The sequence below is a fragment of the Neolamprologus multifasciatus genome, chromosome 17, assembly GCF_963576455.1.
Source record: "Neolamprologus multifasciatus chromosome 17, fNeoMul1.2, whole genome shotgun sequence".
Lineage (NCBI taxonomy): Eukaryota > Metazoa > Chordata > Actinopteri > Cichliformes > Cichlidae > Neolamprologus > Neolamprologus multifasciatus.
Genome location: NC_140455.1, coordinates 28,074,798 through 28,099,986, shown reverse-complemented (window position 1 = coordinate 28,099,986; position 25,189 = coordinate 28,074,798). Strand labels below are relative to the sequence as shown.

The 25,189-nt window shown below is 39.5% G+C and overlaps 1 protein-coding gene across 1 annotated transcript; it reads left to right on the top strand.

Moving 5' to 3' along the window:
* The first annotated feature begins 236 nt into the window (after positions 1–236).
* ube2h (ubiquitin-conjugating enzyme E2H (UBC8 homolog, yeast)) lies at positions 237–24,253 on the top strand. Its single transcript, XM_085138419.1, has 7 exons — positions 237–529; positions 16,078–16,154; positions 17,137–17,211; positions 17,302–17,341; positions 18,433–18,485; positions 20,320–20,448; positions 20,611–24,253. The coding sequence occupies exons 1-7, from the start codon at positions 477–479 to the stop codon at positions 20,733–20,735; spliced, it is 552 nt and encodes a 183-aa protein (XP_084994545.1). The 5' UTR covers positions 237–476; the 3' UTR covers positions 20,736–24,253.
* Positions 24,254–25,189: the final 936 nt, after the last annotated feature.

Sequence of the window (25,189 nt, the reverse complement as noted above, 5' to 3'; positions counted from 1 at the left end):
CCTGACAGCCAACATGTGGGGGTGACAATCTGGTGGAGCTGAGCCACTGCTCGAGCAATTAGGATAACCTGAACATCCACTTTTTTTCCCAATATATCGGTTTTTAACTGTAAAAACAGGCATGTATGTGTTTCTAAATGAAACTTAAATATTAAAAACAATAATGTTTTGGATAAAACTACAAAGATGGCCATTTATGGTGACGTTTGGGTCGCACATAATATGACGTCATTCGCGGAGGGATCCCTGTGTCGGAACCATGGTCATATCGTTGAGAGGCAGTGAACGGCAGAGGTCTAGAGACAGCTCAGCTACTCATTAGGGCAGAGATACGTTGAAGTGGGAAGACGTCTCGCTGCGAGCATTTCTGGAGGCAAATGTTAACTTTCGGATAGTACCGTTTGCTAGACTATCTAGCGTTCCGGGGGGCTAGCTTTCAGCTTTCTCACGGGTGTTCTGCGGTGGAAGAAGCAAAAATGTCGTCTCCAAGTCCGGGTAAAAGGCGAATGGATACCGATGTGGTGAAACTGTATCCTTTCTGAACATAAACAACAGTCTCTCAATCGCTGTCTGGTCAGCTATGTGGTGAACAGTTTGTCAACGTTATATGAGTGAACTCTTTATTGGTGCTGCTTGTTTTTCTTGAAACCCCCCTCAAGCAGAAAATGCTTCCACAGTGAATGACTGGTGTTTTGTGTAAACAACATTTTGCTAGCAAAGCCAAGTGTTAGCTATTTCTGTCCTGCGAACCTTCAGTCGCTTATCGGGACAGCTGTATTAGCTAATCAGATCGGTCACAGGTCCTTCCGACATTTTTTTTCATCGCAATATTATTTCTTTGTAACTAACATTAGCTGTCTAGAGCTTGCTCTCCAGCTCTGAAAATTACTGCAATATCCGCACAGACGCCGACGTTTTTCTCCTTATACAGAAATGTTTTGCTACACCACCAACAGATGTAGCAGAGGTAGACTACCTAAAACACCTTGTGGCAATTTGGTTTCTTTGTTCACTCCTCTGTTTTATGACGGGAATCAAACTCAAACTGCCCCTTTCACACGCTTACACAGAACCTTGTTTACATAACGTAAGCCCAACTGAAAACGCTGCTGCTTTTGTTCTAGTCGCAAGACGTTGGCGTTATTGCTGCGTGTATAGCGATCTGGGTCTACCTAGCTTTGCTTTGTAACCCCACTAAGGGTTTGGTATGTGTGTTATTGCATCTACCACTTGACAAGAAGACCTGCAACGAGCGTTGTTGAACTGGCGTGCTAGTCAGTTGGTTAATTTCAGCATCAAAATGGCCACCTGATCAGTGTCTCTCACTGTACTTCAGTGTCAACAGGCAAAGGCATGCAGTACTAACTTGTCTCATTTTCGATGGGTGTTAACGTGTAGTTTTGGATATACTGGATCTGGAACTGAGTGTGGCAGCTGTTACGTGGTACAGCAGGTGTCAAGTCCCCTACAGTCATTTTCACTGTGGAATGTTTGAACTTTTTGGCAGCATCTAGTGTGTTCTGCTTTTCAAGTCGTCGTCACCATGTTTACTCTTTCACCGCTGCTTCATTTGTTTAGCTTCACTCAGGGATGACAGAAGCAGTTATAAAAAGTGAATCATAACGTCAGATTTCCAGTCCATGCAATGTTCCAGAAGGAACAGTATGAACAAGTAGTTTTGTTTTTGTCCCAGCACAGTGGAAGCCAGCTTAATGATTGGGTAGCCTGTTACTAGCCGGAAACCACATGAGGGAGGGACTTAGAACAGCTGATGGGATGGCAGTAAAAGCTTTGCAAATATGGGGTTAGAAGTGGGCTGGTCAGAATTAAACCAAAAACAAGGGGAAGTTACCCCAACAGCTTCAAACTAGTAGTTTTAAAATGAAAATATTGACAGTGTGTTGTTTGTCTTGTTTTGGTTTTCAAGCTTGGGCTTAATTGAGTTATTTCTGCTTGTAGACCAATAATATATAACTCTTTGAATACTATTTATAGTATTATTATTATTATTTTTTTTACTGCAGTAAGAGATTGGTGATTGATGATTATGTAAAGTTTATTCTTCCCCCGCTCGACACCATTTATATGTAAGGTGTAGCAACTGTGACAGGGTGCTGAAACGGACAGAACAAGAGTTGTAAGGGTTGTAGTGTGGACACCCACACACAAAGCATTGGAGTGTAGTAAAACCCCTCTCCTTCTTGAGCTACTTCACTGACAGGCAAGAGCAGGTTTGCTAAATACCACCTGCTCAGTTTTGTACAGTGACCTGAGTGTTTAAACATACCATCCAAGACTAGTGGTCAGCAAGTGTTAAGAATGACAGCTATGTGTGTTTTAAATGTAGATCTTAAAGAGTTGGATTTGATCTTGAGCGGGCAGGTCTCCAGATTCTAGTAGGCCCTTCTTCTAAACTATCAATAAGAACCTGTTTCTGTGCTTGCTATCAATGCATCTCCCCCTAGTGTAACCAAAACCTGAAACTCACACTGGCTTTTAGACAGAGGCAGGTTCTGAGAGGCCTTGTGCATTAATTTGCTTTGGCCACCGGAGAGCTGTGAATCTAGAACGGAGGCCGTGCGGGAATTCGTGAAAATGAATGTCAGAATGACCTTAACATGAAGCACCACTCAGTTAAGCTTTGTCCCAAGCCAGCCAATACTCTGCAGCCTGCTTTTATATGCTAGTACTCACTACTCTTTGTACAATTCTGTGAAATATTCATAGAGAAGACATTAAGTGTTAGTGTACACTGACTTTCCACTGTAATACGTCTTCCTGCTAGTTTGTTCCCTCCTATACAATATGAGACAAAATTTATTGACCGCTTCTTGACAGACTGGATTTCTTAAACATTAAATGAACATTAATTTCCTATCATCTGCATAACCTCTTGACATTTGGTATTCTGTCTTGGTCTCGGTTGGGCTGATTTTGATGTCGAACACAATGTTCTTGAAGGAGCTTAGCACAGTGTGTCACTTCTAAGAGCTTTACATTCAGCCTGTTGTGTGGGATTGACTGCACATATTGTGTAGGGAGTTGTGCTGTTATTTGCATAGAATTTTTTTATTGGTCTTGTTGTTTTACAAAGACTTTCAGGTGGAAAGCTCCTGGAATTTGAGCACAGGTGAATTACATAGCACTAAGCCTATTGTGCATGCTAAAACAGGTCATTTTAACAAGGCTCTTATTATTGACTTCTCTCGCTTTTGCTTGGCATATAATTGACCAACAATAAGACTTGGACATCTTTATGTGTGACAATTCTAATTTATCTGTGTAATTGTTACAAAATTGGTCTTTCGGTTAACACAATGCAAAATTGTTTATTTAATTAAAAATGGGAAAACCAACAGAGAAGAGTTTTAAAATGTCTCTTCTCTAGGTGCTAAAAATGTAATTAATATGAGATGTAAAGACTTGAGGTGTATATTCTGCTGTAAATAAAATTTCGCTCTATCAGAGGGGATATTAGGACATCTGATGTCCTCAAAATGACATCCCAGCTGTACTTTTCAACCTTTGAGTTCCTGCTGAAAGGGCTCTCTGGAGCATGGCCACCAGCAGTTTTTAGTCAAGTCTACTATGAGTTGCGCAGAGGGATGTCAGAGGCTTGAATCTGCCCCAGTATTCATCATAATACCTGATGTCAACATTAGCATATACCTCCTTTTAGATTGATAAAGGTGTTGCACATCACACCTCTCAACTTGCAGTTTTCAAGGAGAGCTCACATTTTTAGACTTTTTTAAATTATTTTTTTAAAAGTAACTTTTTACGCAGCAGTCAACCTTTAGCAATCTGATTTATTCACTTGTCCAGATTCATGGGACATTTTTGATTGTCCTCTCCAAAGCATCCCCCCTCTCTTGCTAAGTGTAATACCAATCCTGAGCTTTATCTCCTCTCTGCTTAGTTTTTTTGGCCCATTGTGCCCATGTAGAATGACATCCAGACAGCATCAGCAGTAGGTTCTTTTGTGTTTCCCATTTAGAGAAGCCCCTGTGACCCACCCCTCCCTCTCTACCTCCTGCTGCTGTGTCAGGCCATGTCACACAGTCACGGGCAGCTAAACTGCACTCAGTGCTATTATTGCTGGACTGAACTAACTAGATGCAGTTTATTGTAGGGAAGGAGCCAGCAGTTGTATGCTCTTTCCTGACTGATTAAATGGATGGCACAATGAACCCATGAGCAAAATGTGGAATGCCCTGGTCTGATGAGGAAGTTGCATAAGCTACCAGCATGCTTTGTTACTGGGCTGGAATAACTACACAGTAGTTGACACAAAGAAGTTCATAGAAAACTTGCTTGCTTCAATTTTATTTTCATTGTGGTTACAAGATAATGTGATGTGCTGTAGGTATAAAAAGTGTAAAGCACAGTTGTCCTTTGCCTCAGTTACTCACCATACTATTACCCCCAAAGGCAAAATATCTGAAAGCATACAAAAACAACCGAATCGAATTTAGAATTCGGTTAAATAGAAGTCTTGTCAAGATTTTGTGGGTGTTGAACTGCATGCATTATGCTGTCAGTTGACATAGTTTTTATTATCTTTATTTACATTTGGTGCATAACTTTGCTTGTGTCACTGCAGGTGTGTTTAAAACATATCATCCAACCGAGCTCCTGCTTTTTATCGTTTTTAGGACTTTGTGAATGAATGCAAGGTAACAAAGTCAATTGTGTATGAGGCCCCTACTATTCAGGAGGCGCCACATTGATTGACAGTCCTGTTTTGGGGGTCCAGGAGCAAGGCATCGCTGACAGTAGGGTGTTTGAGGCCCTCACTGTTAATCCCATAGTGCATACAGCGAAGCTTCCTGCACGCATGGCTGCGTTCCCTTGGAAAAACAGATGGACTGAAGTTCCTCTCTTTGTTTCGCATGATTTTTTTTTTTCCCCTAGCATTTGGGAGTTCAGCCTGGCTCTGTCACTCACATGCAGAGGTGCTTTAGTGTGGAAAATCAAAGGAGTGACAATGGGGTAACTAACTACTTGACTACTAAACTACTTGTTTAAATGTTGCAGTAAAACCACTGCAGCTTTTATTTGCTCGAAATTAGCCTGCATATAAAGTAAAAGGCCCTTATCAAAAAAATGCAACCTATACTTACACACCCTATACTTGCCTCACTGTGCTAATCTGCTGCTGTTCATCTCTCATCTGTGTCAAGTTGATAAAATTAACCCCGCGTGTTTCTCTAACTAAAGCGAATTTCACCATAGCCATTTCCTGAAAATGTCTCTTGATTTTTTTGTGTTTTTCTCTGTACAATAAGCAGCACATCTTGTTTATTAGATTTTCTCATTAGACTGCTGCTTCAGATCCAGGCCATTGTTTTTCTTGCACTGGCTCAGTTTTGTGTTCATTAATGATCAACTCATTTGTATGTGCATGCACGTAGCTCAAATGCACGTGCGCACACACAGACTCTGTCACTACTGCTGTAAATAGACTGTTGATTTAGTGAAGGGCTGAGAGGAGGAGCAGCTGAAGGATTCACATTTGATTGCAGTGGGTGGGCTCTCATCTCTCACCAGTGAAGACAAAGAACTTAGTCTGCTCAATTCTGAGCTCCTCCGGCTCTCACACTGGGAGGTAGCCATTGGTATATTGAGACTTGCATCTGATGGAAATTAAATCTGCATTGCAAAGTGAATAATACATTTGGCTAACTCTTGCATGTTGAGCTGGCTATTTACGGTTTATTACTAAATGAGTAAGGGTAAAAAAAAAAAAGAGAGATTTTCAATTTTACTGCAAGTGCAAGTTGTTGTCTTGTGCAGATGGCTTTTACATCTGGTGAAATTTGAAATCTGTATTATGTTTAAAAGGTTTGCCCAAGGTTTATTATTCTCAGGAGCAAATGATTGTGTATATTTGAGAAAGCAGTCCTATTAAATGTGTAAAATTATAGACCGTGAATCTTTGAAGCAGAAATAAAACAGACATATTTATTTTTAATTTATTTCCCATCCACCTTCCAGTGAGTGCGCCGCTTAACAGTACCAGACATTTACAATCGGATTTCAGTTGAGTCAGGCCTTTGGGGGCATATGTCCATTGATATGTAAAGCCTGCTGCAAGATTTTCTTTTGCACAGGCCCCACACACCGGTCCTCCATCAGCATTCAGACTCTTTATGTCTCAGAAGGAGCGGGAGCTGATTCTAAAACAGACAGCTTAAGCCCAGCTTTGCTGAATAACACCACACTTGAGATTTAAACAACAAAAAAAAAAGCAAAGGATAGCCATTTCCATTCAGCATTTCCAACATGCTCATTTTGTGGTGGGTGTAAAAGAATGCTGCTTTGTGTTTCTGAAGCACAACTAGACCTGCGCCTGTCCAAGGTACAACCTGTTACCATTGAGCAGATGTACCTTTTGCAGTGTTTAGCCTATTAAATGTGAATTAATCATTCCCCCCCCCCCCCCTTAAATATATTTTTTAGCTGTGTTATCTATAAAATTTTACAGTGTAAAATAGATCACCATATGGCCATGAGTTAAATGGTTGCCTTTTTTCAGTTAGTAACACAGACGGAATATTTAGTCTGATTACATCATGAAAAAAAATTAACATTTGAATATAAAATATTAAATTCAGAACCATCTAGATGTTTGCTGCCCCCCAAAGGTGCTGTACTTGCAAGAAACACATATTAGCATTTAAAAATAATTATAGAGTAGTATAGTGTGCAGCTTAACAAATAGTGACATATTTGATCCATAGCAGGAATGCAGTTCACTAAACGTTTTGACATCTTGTATTAGTAACAACCATCTTCATTTACCATAATTATCAATCATAATAGGTAGAGAGAGATAGGTAAGCTAACATGGCTTTTTTTCCAAGTGCTCTGGTGGAGTGAGCCATAATGCTGTTGTAGTATATTCTGGGTTTCTGCATTTGTCTAGAAAGGGGGTTAAAAATGCCCAATAATAAAGTGGAGAAACTATGCAAAAAAAAAAAAAATGACACTGAGAGAAGGTGAGGGACACAGAGATTCCTTCTATTCTTAGTGAGATGTTGGAAAGACATGAAATAAGCAGAAGGCTAACCTATCTGCTTCCACATTACTGATGTAGTTTGAAACAAATTATCAGTAACGTTGTAGCACCAGAGGTTTTTACCTACAGCATTCACAGTTTCAGGAACAATTTGAATCAAAATGAATTTGGTGCAAATCAAATTCTCATATTAGTAAAATCCTTTGTTTACTCTTTAATTGATGTTGCTGTTGTTCTGATTCACTGTGTACTTCAGTTCCCCTGTCGTGTACCTTGCAATCTTTGTAACCTGGTGAGCAGAGTCTGCCTCGGTGCACAAGCGTGGAAGCATATTTGCCGGCATTTCTGGTGTATATCACTATAGGATTATTTAAGTAGTGAATGATGATGATAATATTTGATTTGACTTTTTTTGTTTGGTTTGTTTTACTTTGCAGACACTCTGAAGAACTCTTACTTAATGTGCTCTGCGTTGGATTCGATTTAACGGAGAGTTCATATCATTTTATGAGCCAGTAAAGCAACTGGCAAGTTTACATATTATATAGATTAATTATTTACATCTTGTTAGATATAAAACGGGAGTGGAAAGATACTGTGTCGTGTCACTCTTGTAAATACAAGGGTGGGTTTGAGCCATCTGTAGACTAGTTGAATTGCAGCTGCAGGCTTGGTTCCGTTCTCATTTTCATTCCTCTTTAGCTGACCATGTATTCACAGGATTATCTGTCTACAGAGTCGATGAGCTGGGGTTTAGTTTTTGGGTTTTTTTTTTTGTTGTTGTTTGTTTTGTATTTTAATTTTAGTTTTGTTTTTTCAGGCTGCAAATCCCCATTAACACCAAGCTACATTTGTTTTTTTGTTTTTGTTTTTTTTATTTGTCTTTTCTTAATTAGCAATATCGGAAAATGCCCTACTTGGGGAAAGTGTTTACTTCAGGGTAAGAGGGAGACTGTAGGTCAGTGAGGTTTTGTGATGATGACTGCAAGGGGAGAACAGTGTTTGTTTGGTGTGGAGTTGATTAAATCACTCTCTCTCAGAAACACCCTGCCTATCACTTGCTCTGCCTGCATTGGCAGGATGGTTGCTGTGCTACAGTAGCTGCCTCTGTTTTCAGGCAGCAGAGTGTAGTGGAGGTCACACAGTAATCTTGCTCGGCTCGCCGCGGTGCAGTAATACATACAAAGTTGAATGCACAAACACATCCAGATTTAAACACAGGATTGGACTTTAGCAGGAACAATCCACATGTACAGATAAAGTTGTATGCTGGCAGAGATTTTCAAAGAAGTAAACACTCATGGTCTCACATGCTCACATGCATAATTCATGTCTCTCAATCCATTTTTAAACAGGAGGAACAGTCTTGTTGGTCACATTGACTTTGTTGTCTGTTTGTGTTTTTGTCTGTTTTTCTGCAAATTGCAGCTTGTAGTCATAGAAATAATAGTTTTCTACATCTAGTGGTTAATGGGTGTGAATGTGTGTTTCTTTTGGTCGTTTATATTTGTCTCTCTGTGTAGGAAGCCTACCTATTGCGTACACCCTGAGGGCAGCTGCTATATTTCCTGCCTTTCATCTCCAAGGCCTTTGATTGTATATTTTTTGCTACAGTCTGTGTGTGAGGGAGTGAAAGTAAAATAGAGATGACTTTCTTAGAGTTCCTCATCTCCAAACAAAGAAATATAAATATGGTACTCTCTTTCTAAGTTGTAAGTTTTTCATTGAAAAAGGAATTTGTAGCTTGATATCTTTCACTTCACTACTTTACATCTTGCCTCTGAACCTTTCACTTCAACAATTTTCTATAATTTTTACCACATTCCAAAGTCTGATTCTTACCTAATGATAAGGAGGAATTTTAGGACAATCATTCATTTCTTCTAGTGCTGTGTCATATCCTTCGTGGTAATACCAGTCTAAATTTTGAAGTTATATAAAGGTGTAATATCGCTATAGCATTGCCATGTTAGGTTTCCTTGTATGCACAACAGCTGGATGAGCCTGGACATGTCTGAGAGCAAGGGCTACAGTGGTGTGAAAAGGTGTTTGCCCCTTCCTGATTTTCTGTTTTAACTGTTTGTCACATTTAAAGTATTAAGGGGGGGGGGGCCTACATGGCCCTGTGTGAAAAAATGACCCCTAAATCTAATAACTGGTTGGGCCACTATAGCTGCTATCTTTTTCAGCGCTATGGAGGAAATTTATCCTACTGGTCTGTGCAGAATTGTTGTAATTCAGCCACATTTTAGGGTTTTTGAGCCCGAACTGCCTTTTTAAGGTCATGCCACAGCATCTCAATCAGCTTCAAGTCAAAACTTTGTCTGGACCACTCCAAAGTCTTCAATTTGTTTTTTGTTTTTCTTAAGCTATTCAGAGGTGGAATTGCTGGTGTGTTTTGGATCAGAACCAAAAGTCCACTTCAGCTTGAGGTCAGAAACAGATAGCCGGACATTTTCCTTCAGGATGTTTTGGTATACAGCAGAATTCAGGTTCCATTTACCACAGCAGGTCTTCTGGGTCATCACACCAGACCATCACACTACCACCACTGTATTTTGCTGTTGGTATGATGATGATGATGATGATGGTGATGATTTTCTGAAATGCTGTGTTACTTTTACGCCAGATGTAAGGGGACATGCACCTTCCAAAAAGTTCAACTTTTGTCTCGTCAGTCCAGAGAATATTTTTATATTTTTTATATTGATGATCCTCAAAAGTCTTGAGGATCATCAAGACGTTGTCTGGCAAAACTGAGATGAACCTTTATGTTCTTTTTGGTCAGTGCTTTTTGTCTTGAACCTCTGCCATGCAGCCATTTTTGCCCAGTCTCTTTTTTATGGTGGAGTCCTGAACACTGATCTTAACTGAAGCAAGAGAAGCCCGCGGTTCTTCGGATGTTGTTCTGGGGTCTTTTGTGACCTCCTGGATGAGATGTTGACTCCAGGGAAGCTTCACCACTGTTCCAAGTCTTCTGCATTTGTGTATAATGCAGTGGTGGGCAACTCCAGGTCTCGAGGGCAGGTTTTAGATCTCACCCTGGGTCAACACACTTGAATCAAATGGTTAGTTCATTACCAGGCCTCTGGAAAACGTCAAGACATGTTGAGGAGGTAATTTAGCCATTTGAATCGGCTATGTTGGATCAAGGACACTAGGGCTGCCACGATTAGTCGACTAGTCACGATTACGTCGACTATCAAAATCGTCGACGACTGATTTAATAGTCGACACGTCGTTTGAAGCTTTGTAAGATCACAAAAGACGCAGGAATAAGTAGTAGGATTTAAGAGTGTAATAACGGACTGAAACAGAAGATGGCAGCACTGCATGTACAAGGATGTCAGCTGCCGTTAAACCCCGAAGAAGAAGCTGTGTCCCAGAATTCATAGCGCAGCCCAGCTCAGTTTCCAACAATGGCGGCAGCTAGTTAGTGTTAATGTTACTCTTATTATTCTTTCTGGGTCACAAAATAAACATTTAACATATGTTCAGGCGATAATGTAGCTGTGTAAACCTCAAATATCTGTTCAGTTTATCAAGACGGCACATATTTTTAAAAGCGCTCCGACGTTTTCGGAGACGTCTGTTACCCACTAGCACGATAGCTAGCCGGGGGCAAGGCTCACTAGAGCCCGTGAGAACACCGGACTCCCGGCAAATCGTTTTCAAACCCACCGCTGTCTTTTGCTACTCAAGTTAAACATATATAAGTCACTTAGATAACTTAAAAATGTTATTGTGTGGCTTTTTTTTAGTATTTTATTTGTTCCTAAGTAAATCGGTGTGGTTGAGATTAAAGTTATAGTTTTTACACAGCTGAATAAACGTCAAGCAGACAACTGATTATCAGAAGTGTGAGATGCTCGAGAATATACTCCGGTGTCCTGTTAAATTTTAGATAGCAAGGAGTTTATTAAACTTCACTGAAACAATCTGCAAATTTCATTAAAATTTAATAAACTATCATCTTGTCTTTATTTTTAGTTAGCACATACCTTAAACACTTAAAGCTGTAAGCTAATGATAGTTATATAAGAGCAGATGCGTGCTGGTGCAATAAGCTGTACGTTTTACGTCCAATGGATGCATGATCTGATTAGTCGACTAATCGCAAAATTAATTGGTGACTAGTCGACTATCAAAATAATCGTTTGTGGCAGCCCTAAAGGACACATCTAAAACCTGCAGGACACTGAGCCTCGAGGCCTAGAGTTGCCCACCCCTGGTATAATGGCTCTCACCGTGGTTCACTGGAGTCCCAAAGCCTTAGATATGGCTTTGTAACCCTTTCCAGACTGATAGGTGTCAGTGACCTTGTTTCTCAGGTGCTTCTTTAGATCATTGCATGATGTGTTTCTTTTCGCCTTTATCAATGAAACCATCATTTAAAAACTGCATTTTGTATGTTGTTTTCAAACTAATTTTAACATCAAACTAATGTTAAAATTAGTTTGATGATCTGAAACATGCAAGTGTGACAAATATGCAAAACACTAAGAAATCAGGAAGGAGGCAAACACTTTTTCACACCACTGTATATGTTAGCCTCCATCAAAGATTTAACATCTAAAAGAGACCACCTTCAACATCCTCCAACATCCTCCAAGAAAGCACAGCGCTTTACCAAATATGCAAGAAAACTGCGTCTGCTACATGTTTCTGCTCTTGAGACAAAAACACACACCAGGCTACACAGGTAGAGATACGTGCACCTGTTGATCTGTGACGCAATAATAAAATGACTCAACCGAGCATTGCTAGCAGCTACAATGGCTAGCTGTCCATATGACAGGCAGAACAAATGGTGGATGGAAATCATTAGTGTGATTGTATGGTGTAAAATTAGGACTTGAAGCAACATCCCAGGTAGAAAATATTTTTCAGTCTTATGGGGGAGGGGGGTTGTTCTAGAAAATGTTGTTATAGATTGATGAACACCCAAGTCTTTAGACTTGCTGCTGCTTTAGTCTTTCAATCTCCAATAGCAGGTTTTATATGCCATTCATTTACAGGTAAGGGTACATCTAAACTTCCAAACTCTCAGACTCTCGTTTGTGCTTGTGGTCGAGTTGTTGGTGCAGAAGATTGCATACTTTTTCTAGCCTGGCATGTTGATGACGTGGAAGGTAAAACAGTGTGCATGTTATTAGCTTAGTCAGATTGCATGTGATTTATAATTCTGACTTGGATGAAGCTCAAGTCACAGTTTATGTAATTAAGGCTGAAATCTTGGTAGTTTCAGGCAAAAGTATAAATAACTGACCTGTGCAGTCAGTTTGATCGTTTGATTTGATTGCACGTCATTGTCCTTTGATGCAATACATGAATTGGATCAGATGAATGGAATTGGCTTTTCCTCGACCCCTGCTGTTCAAAAATGGCAAGAGACAGGAACATGCTTGGAAAATAGCCAGTACCTCCCATCACTAGATCAACAACTGCTGTCTCCAAGAGCAAAATGTTTGAGCATATTTGACGCCACATTGTTTGACAGCATGCTGTTTATGATTCTCCGTCGTGTTTGTTTTCTGTACTTGGAACGAGGCTGGTTGCGAGGGGATATTTTGATCCTGGGTCAGGCAGGGATAGAGGCCTGAATGGACCAGAAAGAAAACAAGACATGTCTAGACCACAACTGCAAATGCTGTTTACTGCATATTTTTACATCTAAGTATTTAAAATGTGATTTATAGGCTACAGAAGAAATATCAGGACAACATTGACCTTAGTCCTGGAGTAACAAGGTAATTGTTAGTCTGAGAGGAGCTCTTTTGTACCTTTTTTTTTTTTTTTAATTACTTTTTTCATGTCTAACACTGTTATTAAAGAGTGAGCTGGCATGTTGAAGTCAGTATATCCTTATAATAAAGTCTGGTAGTGACTGGTAGTGAAGGAATTTAGGTTACAGTTCAAGGCTTTCTGTGATCTGTGTGGATTTATGTATGTTCTCCTAGCTTGATTGGGCTCCATGTGTTGGATTATATTTATTGACTTACCTGTTTACGTGATTTTAACTATATAAATCCAAGGTGAAGGGTTGGACAGGCAATCTTTGCGTGGGGGTGGGATAAGTAATGATATAACTCTGTAGTTAATTGTCCTTTTTCCATTAATTCTGTTTGGGTATTTGGGTTTACCCATGCTGGGTGACAAATTATTTAGTTATATTTTAGTTCCCCTTTTATCAGCTTATTTATTTTAGCACTTCATATTATAACCTTTTAAGATGAGGTGCAACATTTAAGTGTGTTGCACTTTTACACTGCATGCTTATACCTTTAGAGCCTTTTGTGATCCAAGTGTGTTTTACCATGTTTTCAAGATGTTAAAGATACAAAGTATCTCATGTTACAACTAAATGCACCCAAATCAGTCACATGTTCTTAAAGGGATACACATGTAAATTTTGCAGAGGTTCTATTTCCTCAGTGTTTCTGCGCTTGTTGACATTGTTTATTCAACTTATTTGCCAAATCTGAACACAGTCAACTTCAACAAACCAAAAACAAAAACAAATCTAGAGTTGAGCTCAGTTAAGCTAGTAAGTTGGTTGGCTGTGTTTTTCACATTCCATCTCAATCCATCAAACAGTTGGGGAATTTACAACTTCCCTCTGTTCTTACAGACATGCCAAACTCCTTTTCTGTCGTGTGAGAACGTTGTCAACAGAGACCTATAGCTATTTATTGGGTAGAAAAGGCTATTGGGTTAGACCAGACAGATGGAAAGAATCACATCAAAGTGATATTAGTTTTGAGCTTGTGTCTGAGAGAGATTCTTCTTTGAGATTCTTCTTTCCTTCATCTTTAGGTTAACTGAATCAGTCAGTGGGTCAAGTGCACTCTACACGTTAGCCTTTTTAGCCTAAATTAAAAAGCTGGAATTCATATTGCATTCATGTGAATCATATTATTTTTCTTTTAATTTTCCAATAGAAATTATAACCACAGTCATTGAAATTCAAATCCAGCTTGGTCTGGGTGAAGCTGCTGCTGACAGATGCTGAAACTGGGTGAATCTGTGGCTACATGTGACTGCTGTTTCCTTATTAGATGAAAACTGATAGATTTTAGTTGGATGAAAGCAAGTTACATGTCAGTGGTGTCTGTTAGCATTATCTTACTCTATGAGATATTAAACGTACTCAACAGTTTAATATTTATAGGTCATCAGGACCCTTACATTTGCATTTCTATTTTGTTGTAATTTAGGTAAGTGTGACATCATATAGCAGGGTCGATTTTTCGCTGCCTTCCTAGTTAGACTGGCTAGTTTCAGTCAGTGTACAGTGTAGTTACTGTTGTTTTAGCCCCATAATTCGCTTATCACCCACCACACCTCACGGTTTCTGTTCCATACCACAACACACACAGTCTGTATCGTCCTGTTCCTTGTCACTGCTGCCTTATCTTATATAGCTTTTAGATGTGTAAATGTCCTTTTAGATAAAGAGCAGAACTAGAATAAAATGAGGAATTATGCAAGTGTGAGCACTGAAATATGATGCAGGAGTTGTTTCTTTAGGCACTGGGCTTGTTTATGTTTTCCTAGTGACCTTTTAGATGACTATTTAGTTCGCCTTGGATTTTGCATCAGATACCCTCATAATGCTTACTTGACTCCAGTGCGAGTCAGAACAGAGGTTCCTCTTCTGTCTGAAATAGACACATTTCCTTGTTGAAGCCAGGGATTCAGTATGCTCCTAGCAGTCTCTAGCAGAACTTAAAATAACCTTCAGTTTGATTTAACCCTTTGGGGTCAGTGATGCTGCTAATTAGATCCACACTAAATCAGGATCAACAAGACAGCTGCTTCTGTTCGCTGTGGAAAACGGTGATTCGTGTTTTTATTATGATCTCCTTTGGTCACATTTAGGCAAAGTGATTTCTTTTTGGTTTTGTAAAAACAGCAGTGATCCGGAATGCTTAGTGTGATAATGACTATTTCTTCTTCTTTTTCTTCTTTTTTTAAAAACTTTATTTATGTTATAATTATAGCTATGACTGGAGTAGCACATGAAAACACAGGCTGTTTTTCTTTACTAACACCTTTCTTTTAAAAAACGAAAACAAACAAAAACCTGGCTCATGGTAAAAACAGGAAATCATTGTTTTTGCAAATATTTGTAAATGAAACTTCAGACAACACATATTACAAATTGTTTGAGTTTAATCCCAGAAACAAGTTTAGGTTGAAAACATTGAGTTCGAATGCTAAAAATACATCTTATCTCAAACATCTCATAGCTAATTGGGCTCATTAGTGACATGACTGGGTATAAAAAGCATCCCATGGAGGTTTTCACCACTGTATGAAAGACTCCCTGGGAGCATTAGTGCAGCTCACATGGGTAGCTTTCACATCTATGAAGGCACCAATAATGCTCAACAATATATGTAGTTTTTTCAGCTATATATGACACTATAGAAACCTCCTTTTCTGATATTACCAGTATTAACTGTATATTTTGGACTCTTGGGCTGTCGGCTCCATCAGTTACAACTGTGAGAAGTGACTAAAATTAGCATTTCAGTTTGTACACATGCGTACAGTGAGTACTGTTTTGTCAGAAGTATGTGTGGTAATATCAAGTTCTAGAAAGCCAAGGTGCTCATGGAGAGTGACACATGGAAAAGACACTTGAAATAGTTAGCAGATGAAGGATGGGTGAACACTTTAGTCAGCATCCTGATGTTAATTTAGTGTCCCGAGGGGCATGGCATTGAGCTATTAGTTGCCATAGATAACGCCTCTCCAGGATTATGGATTAAAACAATAAAATTATTATCATTTGTCAAAAGCTGTCGTTCCTCTTTTTAGTCTTCATAATTCACAGTGATACAGACAATCCTGTCAGGTAGGAGAGAGGAAACCGGTCAGGTTGTTCTTGTGCACTTGTCTACCATGCAGGAAAATATGTGATGATACAGGAAGCAACCACAGCTCACTGACTGTTTCTACAGAAGCCAAACGAAAGAATCAGTCCTGCAGTTCTTTGTTTGTTTATGTGTATGCTTTTCGTGAAGCAATTCTCCTTAACTGTCCTACAGCATCGAGAGCAAGCATGAAGTCACCATCCTCAGTGGACTCAATGAATTTGTAGTGAAGTTTTTTGGACCACAAGGAAGTAAGATTTTCTCCTTTCAGTTTTTTTGTTTGTTTGTTTTTTTTCATTCCACAGACATTTTGAATATTGCTGCTGAGACCTTATTCAGTAACATGTTCTAAAATAATTAAGGGGTTATCCAGGGTACCTTTTTTTTTTACTTGAATGCAGTACTATTAAGCAAGCATTTTAATGTATTTTAAACCAGCTATTAACATGAGTGCCATCGCCATAAAAACAAATGAGATGTTAAGATTGATTTACAGAGCATGAAGTGACAGTAAATGTGGTTGTGAGAGCAGCCACTGCAGGAGTATCAGTCAGTCTCTTTGTTTAGACTTAAAGAGCTTTTTCACAGCAGGCAAAAAACGCAAAACTAGAGCTGAGGCCACAAAGTGTAAAACGGAAAGGAGCCAGGCTTGAACAGGCTTGAGGGGAATTTGGATGAGGAGTGTGGCCTCATCAGCAGGAAATACTTCTTTCATATGCTACTTGTAACATCTGTCACACTAAAACCACTGTCACTTACGCATCAGCAAAGAGGGGAAGTGTGTGTTTGACCCTGTTTATGTTGCCTCGAAACAATGCCAAATAAAGGGGAACTGTTGTCCCCATTGCTGCTCAACCATCATGTGCGTTATCTGTCATGTATGTGCTTCTCAGTTTCAGCACAGCACACGAGGGTCGTGTTACACACAGCTATTCTGGGCAAGCACCAAACACCCCCGCAAAATCCGAGTCGCTTCCTCTTTGATGTCAGCATATTATTTGAAGTGATTTGGAAGTAAAGATTTCTCCTGGGCTGAAGTGCATTACTGCATAAAATGACAGATACGTGATGAGGGAAGCTCATGTGTAGCTGAGAAAATTGATTATAACACTGTTTTTAAATCCATTTAAATACACGAAGGATGGAAGATGATGTTGAGGCGAATAAAAGTCTGTCGTCTGCACTCAGCTTTGTTCTTTTGTTATGTATTCTGTGTCCCCTCCTTATGTACAGCACCGTATGAGGGAGGTGTGTGGAAAGTGCGAGTAGATCTTCCTGATAAATACCCATTCAAATCACCATCAATAGGTACGAACTCTAACTCTACTTTACATCCAGACTTATTCATCTTAATTTTAGTTTTTAGCACTGTCCTAACTTATTTCATGTCTTTTTCAGGATTCATGAACAAGATTTTTCATCCCAACATTGATGAAGCGTAAGTTGATTTCAGTCATGTACGCTGCACCATTTCAGACTATTAATGCAAGTATTGAAGATCAAGAATTCATATTTGTATGTTGTCAAGTCTTCTTCTATTTTCATTGTTTTGAAAAAGTTCAATCCCCGGCTCCTCTAGTGTGCATGTCGAAGTATCGTTTAGCAAGACACTGTACAACTGTGAGTTGCCCCAAGGCGCACCTATAAGAGTGCGAGTGTGTGAACATTAGGTTCAAAGCGCTTGTACAAAGATGAACAGTGGATTGGACTAGCTTTGAGTGGTCAAATAAAGAAGAAAAGCACCATATAAGTACCAGTAATACTGTTTCACTGTGATTTCCAGTAATCTTTGGGCACCAGAAAATGATGGCAAAAAACAAACCAAAAAGAGAAGCAGAAAAATATTGACCAAACTTAACATTGACCAAAAAATTCAGAATTGCTGTGTTTTTCTTTTGTTTTTCTTATGTCGGTAAGTACATTTGTACCTGCTCGGTCAAGCTCTTTTCTGAGTCCATAAATCCACTGCACAGTCCATAAAGGTGAGCAGGAAAAACTTGTGCCTCCTCCCCATATGTGACAGTGTAGCGTTTCAAATACCAAAAATAGCAGGGCATCTAGGCTGTTCTCACCAGCAAATGATGGCAGGTTTAATAGAAACATTTCATTAGCCAGTGGGTAAGGTGTGTAATAAGTGCATTTATATAACTGTTGATCCGTGGCTAGGAATATGTCAACAATAACAACCTAAAGCTTAAATTACTGAAACTTGACATTAACTTACACAGCAACTTGGTTTTAGTTATATATTTAGTAGGGGCAGGCCGTTCTGGTCACATGATATTTCACAACTTTCAGAATTGACAGGAAATATACAGCTGAATGGCCACAGTTTGCTCAAAAGCTGCTGGGAAGTACACCTGTTGCATCTAATTTTGCATTTCTCTTAACAAACGTGAAGACATTTTCAAAACAGGATGGCCCTTTTGTAGAAAAAAGAAAAACTCTGCGTAGCAACATACACAGATTCCTCCTTGCCTGTCTTCAGCCTTTTAACCTATAACTCTCTTTTCCCTCTCTGTTTCCCAGATCAGGAACGGTGTGCTTAGATGTCATCAACCAGACATGGACAGCCCTTTATGGTGAGTGACTACGCTCTGTGTCTGTATTGAGTTCCCTCTCTGAGGGTCGTGTGATTAAGTGTGAAGAACTTGACACAGTGCCATCTGCACAAAATAAATACTGGCAGCTTCTCTTTAGCAAATGGTGTACTGTTGCTCTTTAATCTACTTACTGTGGGGAAAAGTGAGCACTAACTAGGTAATACTCTCAACCAGCAAGGTCAGAAAACAGTCACCTTCCACAGGAGTGAGTTATTATCTGTCAGCTGTGGAAGACATGCCCACATATACTTGATGGGAGCAATTATACTCAGTTACTTTCCCTCACTGTTGCTGGTCTCCCTGCTTCCCTGACGTCCCCGTGCCCTTCTCTCAGTAAAATTCCCCATTAATTTCCCATAATATCCACTTCACAGGGTTAAAATAGCTGTTGAGTAGTATAAATGACTTTAGAGTAATATACCTAGCAGATGCTCCGGCATCCCTTGGTATTTATTTTAGCTCATGTTCCTACTCAGGAGAATACTGAAACCCTAAATGCTATTTACAGAACCAATAAAAATGAACTGAGAATTCATTCGGTCTTAATTATTTTCCAGCGAATGTTGTATTTGTGTGGATTACTGTAGGTTTTGTTGTGTCGGATGTTTTAAAAAAACAAAACAACAACAACAAAACAAACCACACAGAAATGAGCCAAATGACAGGAATAGGCCAGTCAGCCAAGCATTGTGTAATGAGCCTATACAAAGGAAGAGGGAGCAAAAGCTTTTGATTTAATCTTGTAAACACCAAAAACAGTGGAAAAGAACTGGGGGAGTGTTTGCTTTCCTTACATAAATGGACCCAACAGTGACACCTAGGAGATGAAAGTGTCATCTCAGGTTTTGGACTCTCCCTCAGCTCTGAGAGAACTAGCTGAGACCTAGTGAAAAGCGGTGTTTTTTTGTTTTTGTTTTGCTTTTATTTGTTTCTTCCTGTGTGAGTTAATTCCCAACTGACCCTTTTTAAATTAAGCTAAACTAAGCTATGATATGGTAACTCAACAAGAGCACCCAGATTTTTATTGGGCACATAACGGAATGACATTTCTTTATCAGGTTTATTCAGATTAGAGGTTACATTTACGAGTTGCCCTAAAATAACAGCCATTAAATGAACAGCAGTTCATATCGGAGAGCTTTATAAGGTTACATGCTTTGGGGGCAAACCTTAAAACTGTCAATCTGGAGTTTCGGCAGTCCACTTTCCAAGGCAATGGTAGAGTATCCAGTGGGGAGACATGCACAATGAGAGTATTGGAGGGTTCTTAATAGCCAGTCAACAGCCAAACTGTGAAACACACAAACCTCTGGATTGTTGAATTAATGCATGCGCACATTAGAGCATCAGACCAGGCATCTCGAATCATTATTACAGTAAAAATGTAGGTAAGTGTACTTCTGTGTTTCTTGGTTTACCATATCTAATGTGAATTAGCATTTTTTTTTTCCAAGGGCTTTGTTGGGATAAACCAGATTATGTTGGCAGTGTGGATTAATGAAGCTGCAGTGTTATGTAACTTTAAACATGAATGATAGATCTGTAACTTGGAAAGGAAAACAAAATTCTAATAATTCTAATCCATTTTTTTAAATCAGGTTTTCCTGGTGACTCTAGAACTTCAGTTCTAACCAGTAAATAAAACTGCATGTAAAGCTATGATGCTCTCACCCCATCCATTCAGAGCGGCTTGAAACATCTCTTCAAACAACTGGCTTGATGCATTACCAAAATAGTTGCTAAGTTACTAGAAAGAACTAATTTCTTTCCCTGGGTAAAGAGATAATGTTTCCTTTTGTTTTTTGTTTTTCAGATTTGACCAACATCTTTGAGTCGTTCCTGCCCCAGCTGCTGGCCTACCCAAACCCCATTGATCCCCTGAACGGAGATGCAGCTGCTATGTACCTTCATCGGCCAGAGGAGTACAAGCAGAAAATCAAAGGTTCAACCCAATGAAAATATGCTACCTGCAGCAATCCATTTTTTTTTTGTATCCAGCAGAATATAAATTTGTAGAAGTATTTTCCTTTCAGGAGGTATTTTCCTTTTTACTGCAGACCAGCCAGCTCACCTTTTAAATCTGTTTTCTCTATTTCTTCCACAGAGTACATTCAGAAATATGCAACAGAGGAGGCTCTGAAGGAGCAGGAAGAGGGGGCAGGCGACTCTTCATCTGAAAGCTCCATGTCTGACTTCTCAGAAGACGAGGCCCAGGACATGGAGTTGTAGTAATAGGAGGGTTCCCCCATCCTGCCCCCTGCCCCCCAACCCCCACAGAGACTATATTTGATTTCCTAACCATGAGAAAGCAGACTTATAATATTCATATTTAAACAAGTTGATTTTTTATTATTATTATTATTATTACTACTAAACAAGGATTTTTATGGATATATAGCCTTTGGTGTGTTTGACCTCCCCTCCCATTCTGTAGCTGTTTCTCCTCACACGCATCCACGTTCTCTGCCTGTCAGTCTGCTCATTTGTGTGGTGCGTCATCTAAGAAGCTTCCATGTGAACATCTGATTTCTCTACACAAATCCACTTCATAAAACTTCCCTTTTGACCTCAGTGACATATAATTTCCTTTCTTTTCCCATAATACCAGTTGACTCTGACCATTTTTGTTAGTTGGTCCCCATCAGATCAGGTTAGGTCTTACTTGCCCTCTCTGGTGTACATCACCACATATTTGGGGGGGTTTGTTTTGTTTTTTAAATGCACACACTGACACACAAGTGTCCGAGCACATTTTATATGAAGTGCAGTGCCAATAGACGCTAACAAATCAACCTGGAATACCTCTTAAGCATATCTCTTAAAACATATTATGAGAATATGAAATAGTTTTGGATTTTTTTTTTTTATCATTCAGTTCAGATTCTACATGGACTGTTACATTACTCTTGCATTTCTCTTTGTTACTCTGTTGACCTGCAGCTGCCTGTATATGTTTGCTGACCTGTTTTAGCTGCTCTCCCTTTAAGTCAGTCTCCTTATGATTGGCTGCCCATGATAAACAGCAGGCCTCTTGTGCTTCTAGCCAGAGCCGTGTACATCATGCAGAGCCAAGAGTAGGAAAACAAAAACGTATCAAAGCGAGCATTTAGAGCAGCCTTTTCATGTAATGTCCTCACTGTGTGAAACTACTTGTTTAATTTGAGAATCCAACATAATGCATTATAAGCAACAATACTAAAGATCTGTTTTGTACAATGTATGCTAGCTGCACAAACTGTACATGTAAGGTCAGTGCACACAGGCAGTGAAGACAGAAGGTAGCTCTAATATAGGTTTTCTTTTGTGGGCATTCTGGTCAGACTCTCTTGGTATTTTGGGAACTAAAAATAGACCAGAGCTACACTTTAACCATCTGACCGTGCATATGCATTTTACACTCCACATCAGGAGTCACCTCAAACACACAAGCACCAGACTGTGTCATTGTGAAGGGAGGTCTCTGTATTACAATCAGCTGTATATGTGTTTTTTGAAACACATTTCTAGTAGTGTTATTGGTCCTAAGGAACTTTTCTGACTATATAAATATTTTTTAAAAGGAACAGCACTAAAGTCTGTTTTAATCTCAGTAAAAAAGCAACAAAAATGGTCATATGGTTACTGAGTGGATCTGAGTGAAATTTAAAAGTAATTTGTCCCCCTCCCTGTTGAGGTTAGTGTTGTATCAGTCTTCCTCACATTCCACTGTTACTCTGGATTTGCTCCGATGCATGCTCTCCATGTTGGTCTGACTGGTACGTAACCCCGGTGGTGTCGAGTGGACTGTCTGCTTACAAGAGTCTCTTTTTGGATTACGAAATACGAGCCCTGTACATGATAACTAAACTGTACAGATCTGAGTTCCTAACTTTAAAATCAAACAAAGGAACACACCTTGTGTTATTCACTGTGGAGGGTGAAGATGTCCATCTATGATGCGTGGAAAGGAATTGCAGTCACATTTTTGAGTTTTGACACTTCTGTGTTTTTTTTATTTTATTTTTTATTTTTATTCCTTTCTCTACTTTAATTTCTTGCCATTTTTTCCCCCAGTTGGGGGGTGGTCAGCGCGCTTGGTTTGTTTTTTAATCTTTTTTTTTTTTTTTTTTTTTTTTTTTTGTACAGCGTATACCTTGTACAGTAAAAAGACACCTCTCTGTAGCCTCATGAAAATTCAGTGTTAACCCAAAAACACTGACTTAGTGTTGCTCACGGAGGCTAACGCGGCAGACGGACTACCTAGAAAACCTTGAAATGTATTCACTTTGTAGATTGCAGTAAGAATCACTGGTCGCTTTGTGGCGGATTGTGGATCCCAAGTGAAAGATTGAAGGCAGAATTCCACTTGGGAGGTCACCTCATCACCTCTGATTTCGACTCCCTCTTCTGTGCCTCGTCATAAAAAGGAACCACGTCTTCAAAAAGCCATGAAGGTCATTCATTTAAAAATTAGAAAGGCACATCGCTTTAACCTACAGTCTTCTCCTGTTTCTGCGGTTTGATCCTGTACAATTTGTGATTCGACGTCTAAATTTTCAGTCTGTTGACAATTAGGGGAATTACCCAGGGCTGCGAATGGCATTAGGGTTTATTTGTGCTAATGTAGGATTGTTAGACTTGTATGGCTCAGGTTTGAAATTTAGTTGGGCTGTATCTTGGATAGTGAATAACATTTTCACCCAGGTGATACTGAAAGGATGGAAATCATGCTAATGTTTGTTGAGCAGTGTTTTTGACATGTCACGATAGTTAGTTTTACCGACTTCAACGAAACATTTGCTACATGGCTGTATTACAGATAGCGTTACATAGTTTGGTATACTTACCTGATAAAGCATTGATGCGTCATCTGATTCTTAGTCTGTTTTGTGGTTATATGTGAGATGCCCCATAAACATGCCTGCTCGTCATCGTCTTTCAGATTCAGAGTTGTACAGGGGTGTGTGTGAGCGTGAGAGAGATTTCAATCTAGGATGACCTGTAGTGAGCCTGATAGATCTAACTGTACTGAAATCTAAAGTGTGGTTCAGCCCTTTTCAAGACGTTGGGTTTTCTCTATAAGCATGATCTATGACATAGTTCTGTGCTCATTCGAATGCAGACGTCTCCATGGTTTGTTTTTAATTTATCTGATCAGTTTGACCGCTTTGAACCCGAGATTGTTATTTCTTTAATCCGCCCTGAGGATGTTTTGAATGTCAGCCTGGGTTAGCTCTCGGCAGAGTTAACCTTTGCTATAGTTGACACATTCAAGGCAGTTGAAAGCAAAGTGAATGTTATACATTATTTTGTGGTGAGGTTTGTGATGCACATCAAAAGCTAAACCTTACCCATGATGTGTGTGTGTGTGTGTGTGTGTGTGTGTGTGTGTGTTTGTATGTTTGTTTGTTTCCCCCCCCCCCCCCCCCCCCCCATGCAGCAAAATAAAGAAAAATTGTGTATTCGCACAGAGAGGGACCCACGTTTTTTTTTTTTTTGTTTTTTTTTTAGGGTTTTAAACTTGGTCCCTGTTGGTTGAGCTGTGGTTCAGCAACACTGATAAGAATTTCATGTAAGGTTTTTGGGGGTTTTTTTGTAACAAGCAACTCAGAAATCTTGTTTTACTTGACATCTGTGCAGTATTGTACTAATAATGTACTAGATCCAAGGTGACAATTGTAATAAAAATGGCACATTATGTTGCAGCAGTGCTACAGGGAGTTAACAGTTCATCTTCTTCTGTTTTGCCCACCCACCCCCCTCCAAAACTCATAAGATTGGTTGTCAGGATTATTTGCAATAAATTGATGATATACTCAGTTGTGGCCTGGTGTTCCTCTGGTAAACAATCTTCTCAATGGCCAATCTTATTTTACTGATAGCTGCCTTTTTAAAAATTCGAGTTATCTTTAACTTAAGAACTAAAGAAGACATCCTAAAGCCAGTGAATGATTACACTTCCCACTGCAACTTGAATTCTAGATTATTTCTTTAAAGATTAAAGCATTTTTATGTTTATTTCATATCCTTTTGGCTTTTTCCCCATTCACTTCTTTCAGACAACAAGCTTGCAGGTTTAAACAGAGACTCCGCACATCTATATCGTAGATGCTAGCGTTCACAGAGCCTCACAATTGTGACTGTAAACCTGCACAGGAAGTCCAGAGCTGGGCTACAGTCCTGCAACTATACCCACACTCCTCTCCCAGAACCTGCTGCATACAATAAGGATGAAGGATTTGAGTGAAGTGACTGGTCTATTCATCTGTAGACAAGACTCCCAAGGCCCTTTCTCTATTTTATCAGCACAGCTGCAAAGAGCAGGAACCCTCATCCTGTAAAGTCACCTCCCCCATGTGTTGACTGTATCTCCTCGAGCAGTTGCATGCTTCTGGTGTGGAGTCGGGGCTCACCTCCCATCCTGTCTTGTGCTTGTGTGGATTTGTTCCCTGTGCTGGCCGACTGCTGCCATCAGGGGATTTAGCAGGCACACGCAGCATGGAAAACAGCAGTTTTGTTTTAATAGAAACTATGTATTTGGTACCTAGTGTGTGATACTCGAGGGTTTAAAAGTCAAAAGGGTTTTGTTTTTTTTGGTTTGTTTCAGTAAATCCATTCTTTGTTTTATTTTTTTCCACCTTCTCTGCCCTCACGTTTTTTTTGTTTGCTTTTTTTTTTTTTTCATTGTGAAGTGGGCATGCTTG

Bases quoted from the DNA above. Each gene is read 5' to 3' on its own strand.
- ube2h (XM_085138419.1), top strand. From the start codon at position 477: ATGTCGTCTCCAAGTCCGGGTAAAAGGCGAATGGATACCGATGTGGTG. The intron at 530-16,077 runs GTATCCTTTCTG...ACTGTCCTACAG, and splicing joins GATACCGATGTGGTGAAACT to CATCGAGAGCAAGCATGAAG. The intron at 17,212-17,301 runs GTACGAACTCTA...TGTCTTTTTCAG, and splicing joins ATTCAAATCACCATCAATAG to GATTCATGAACAAGATTTTT.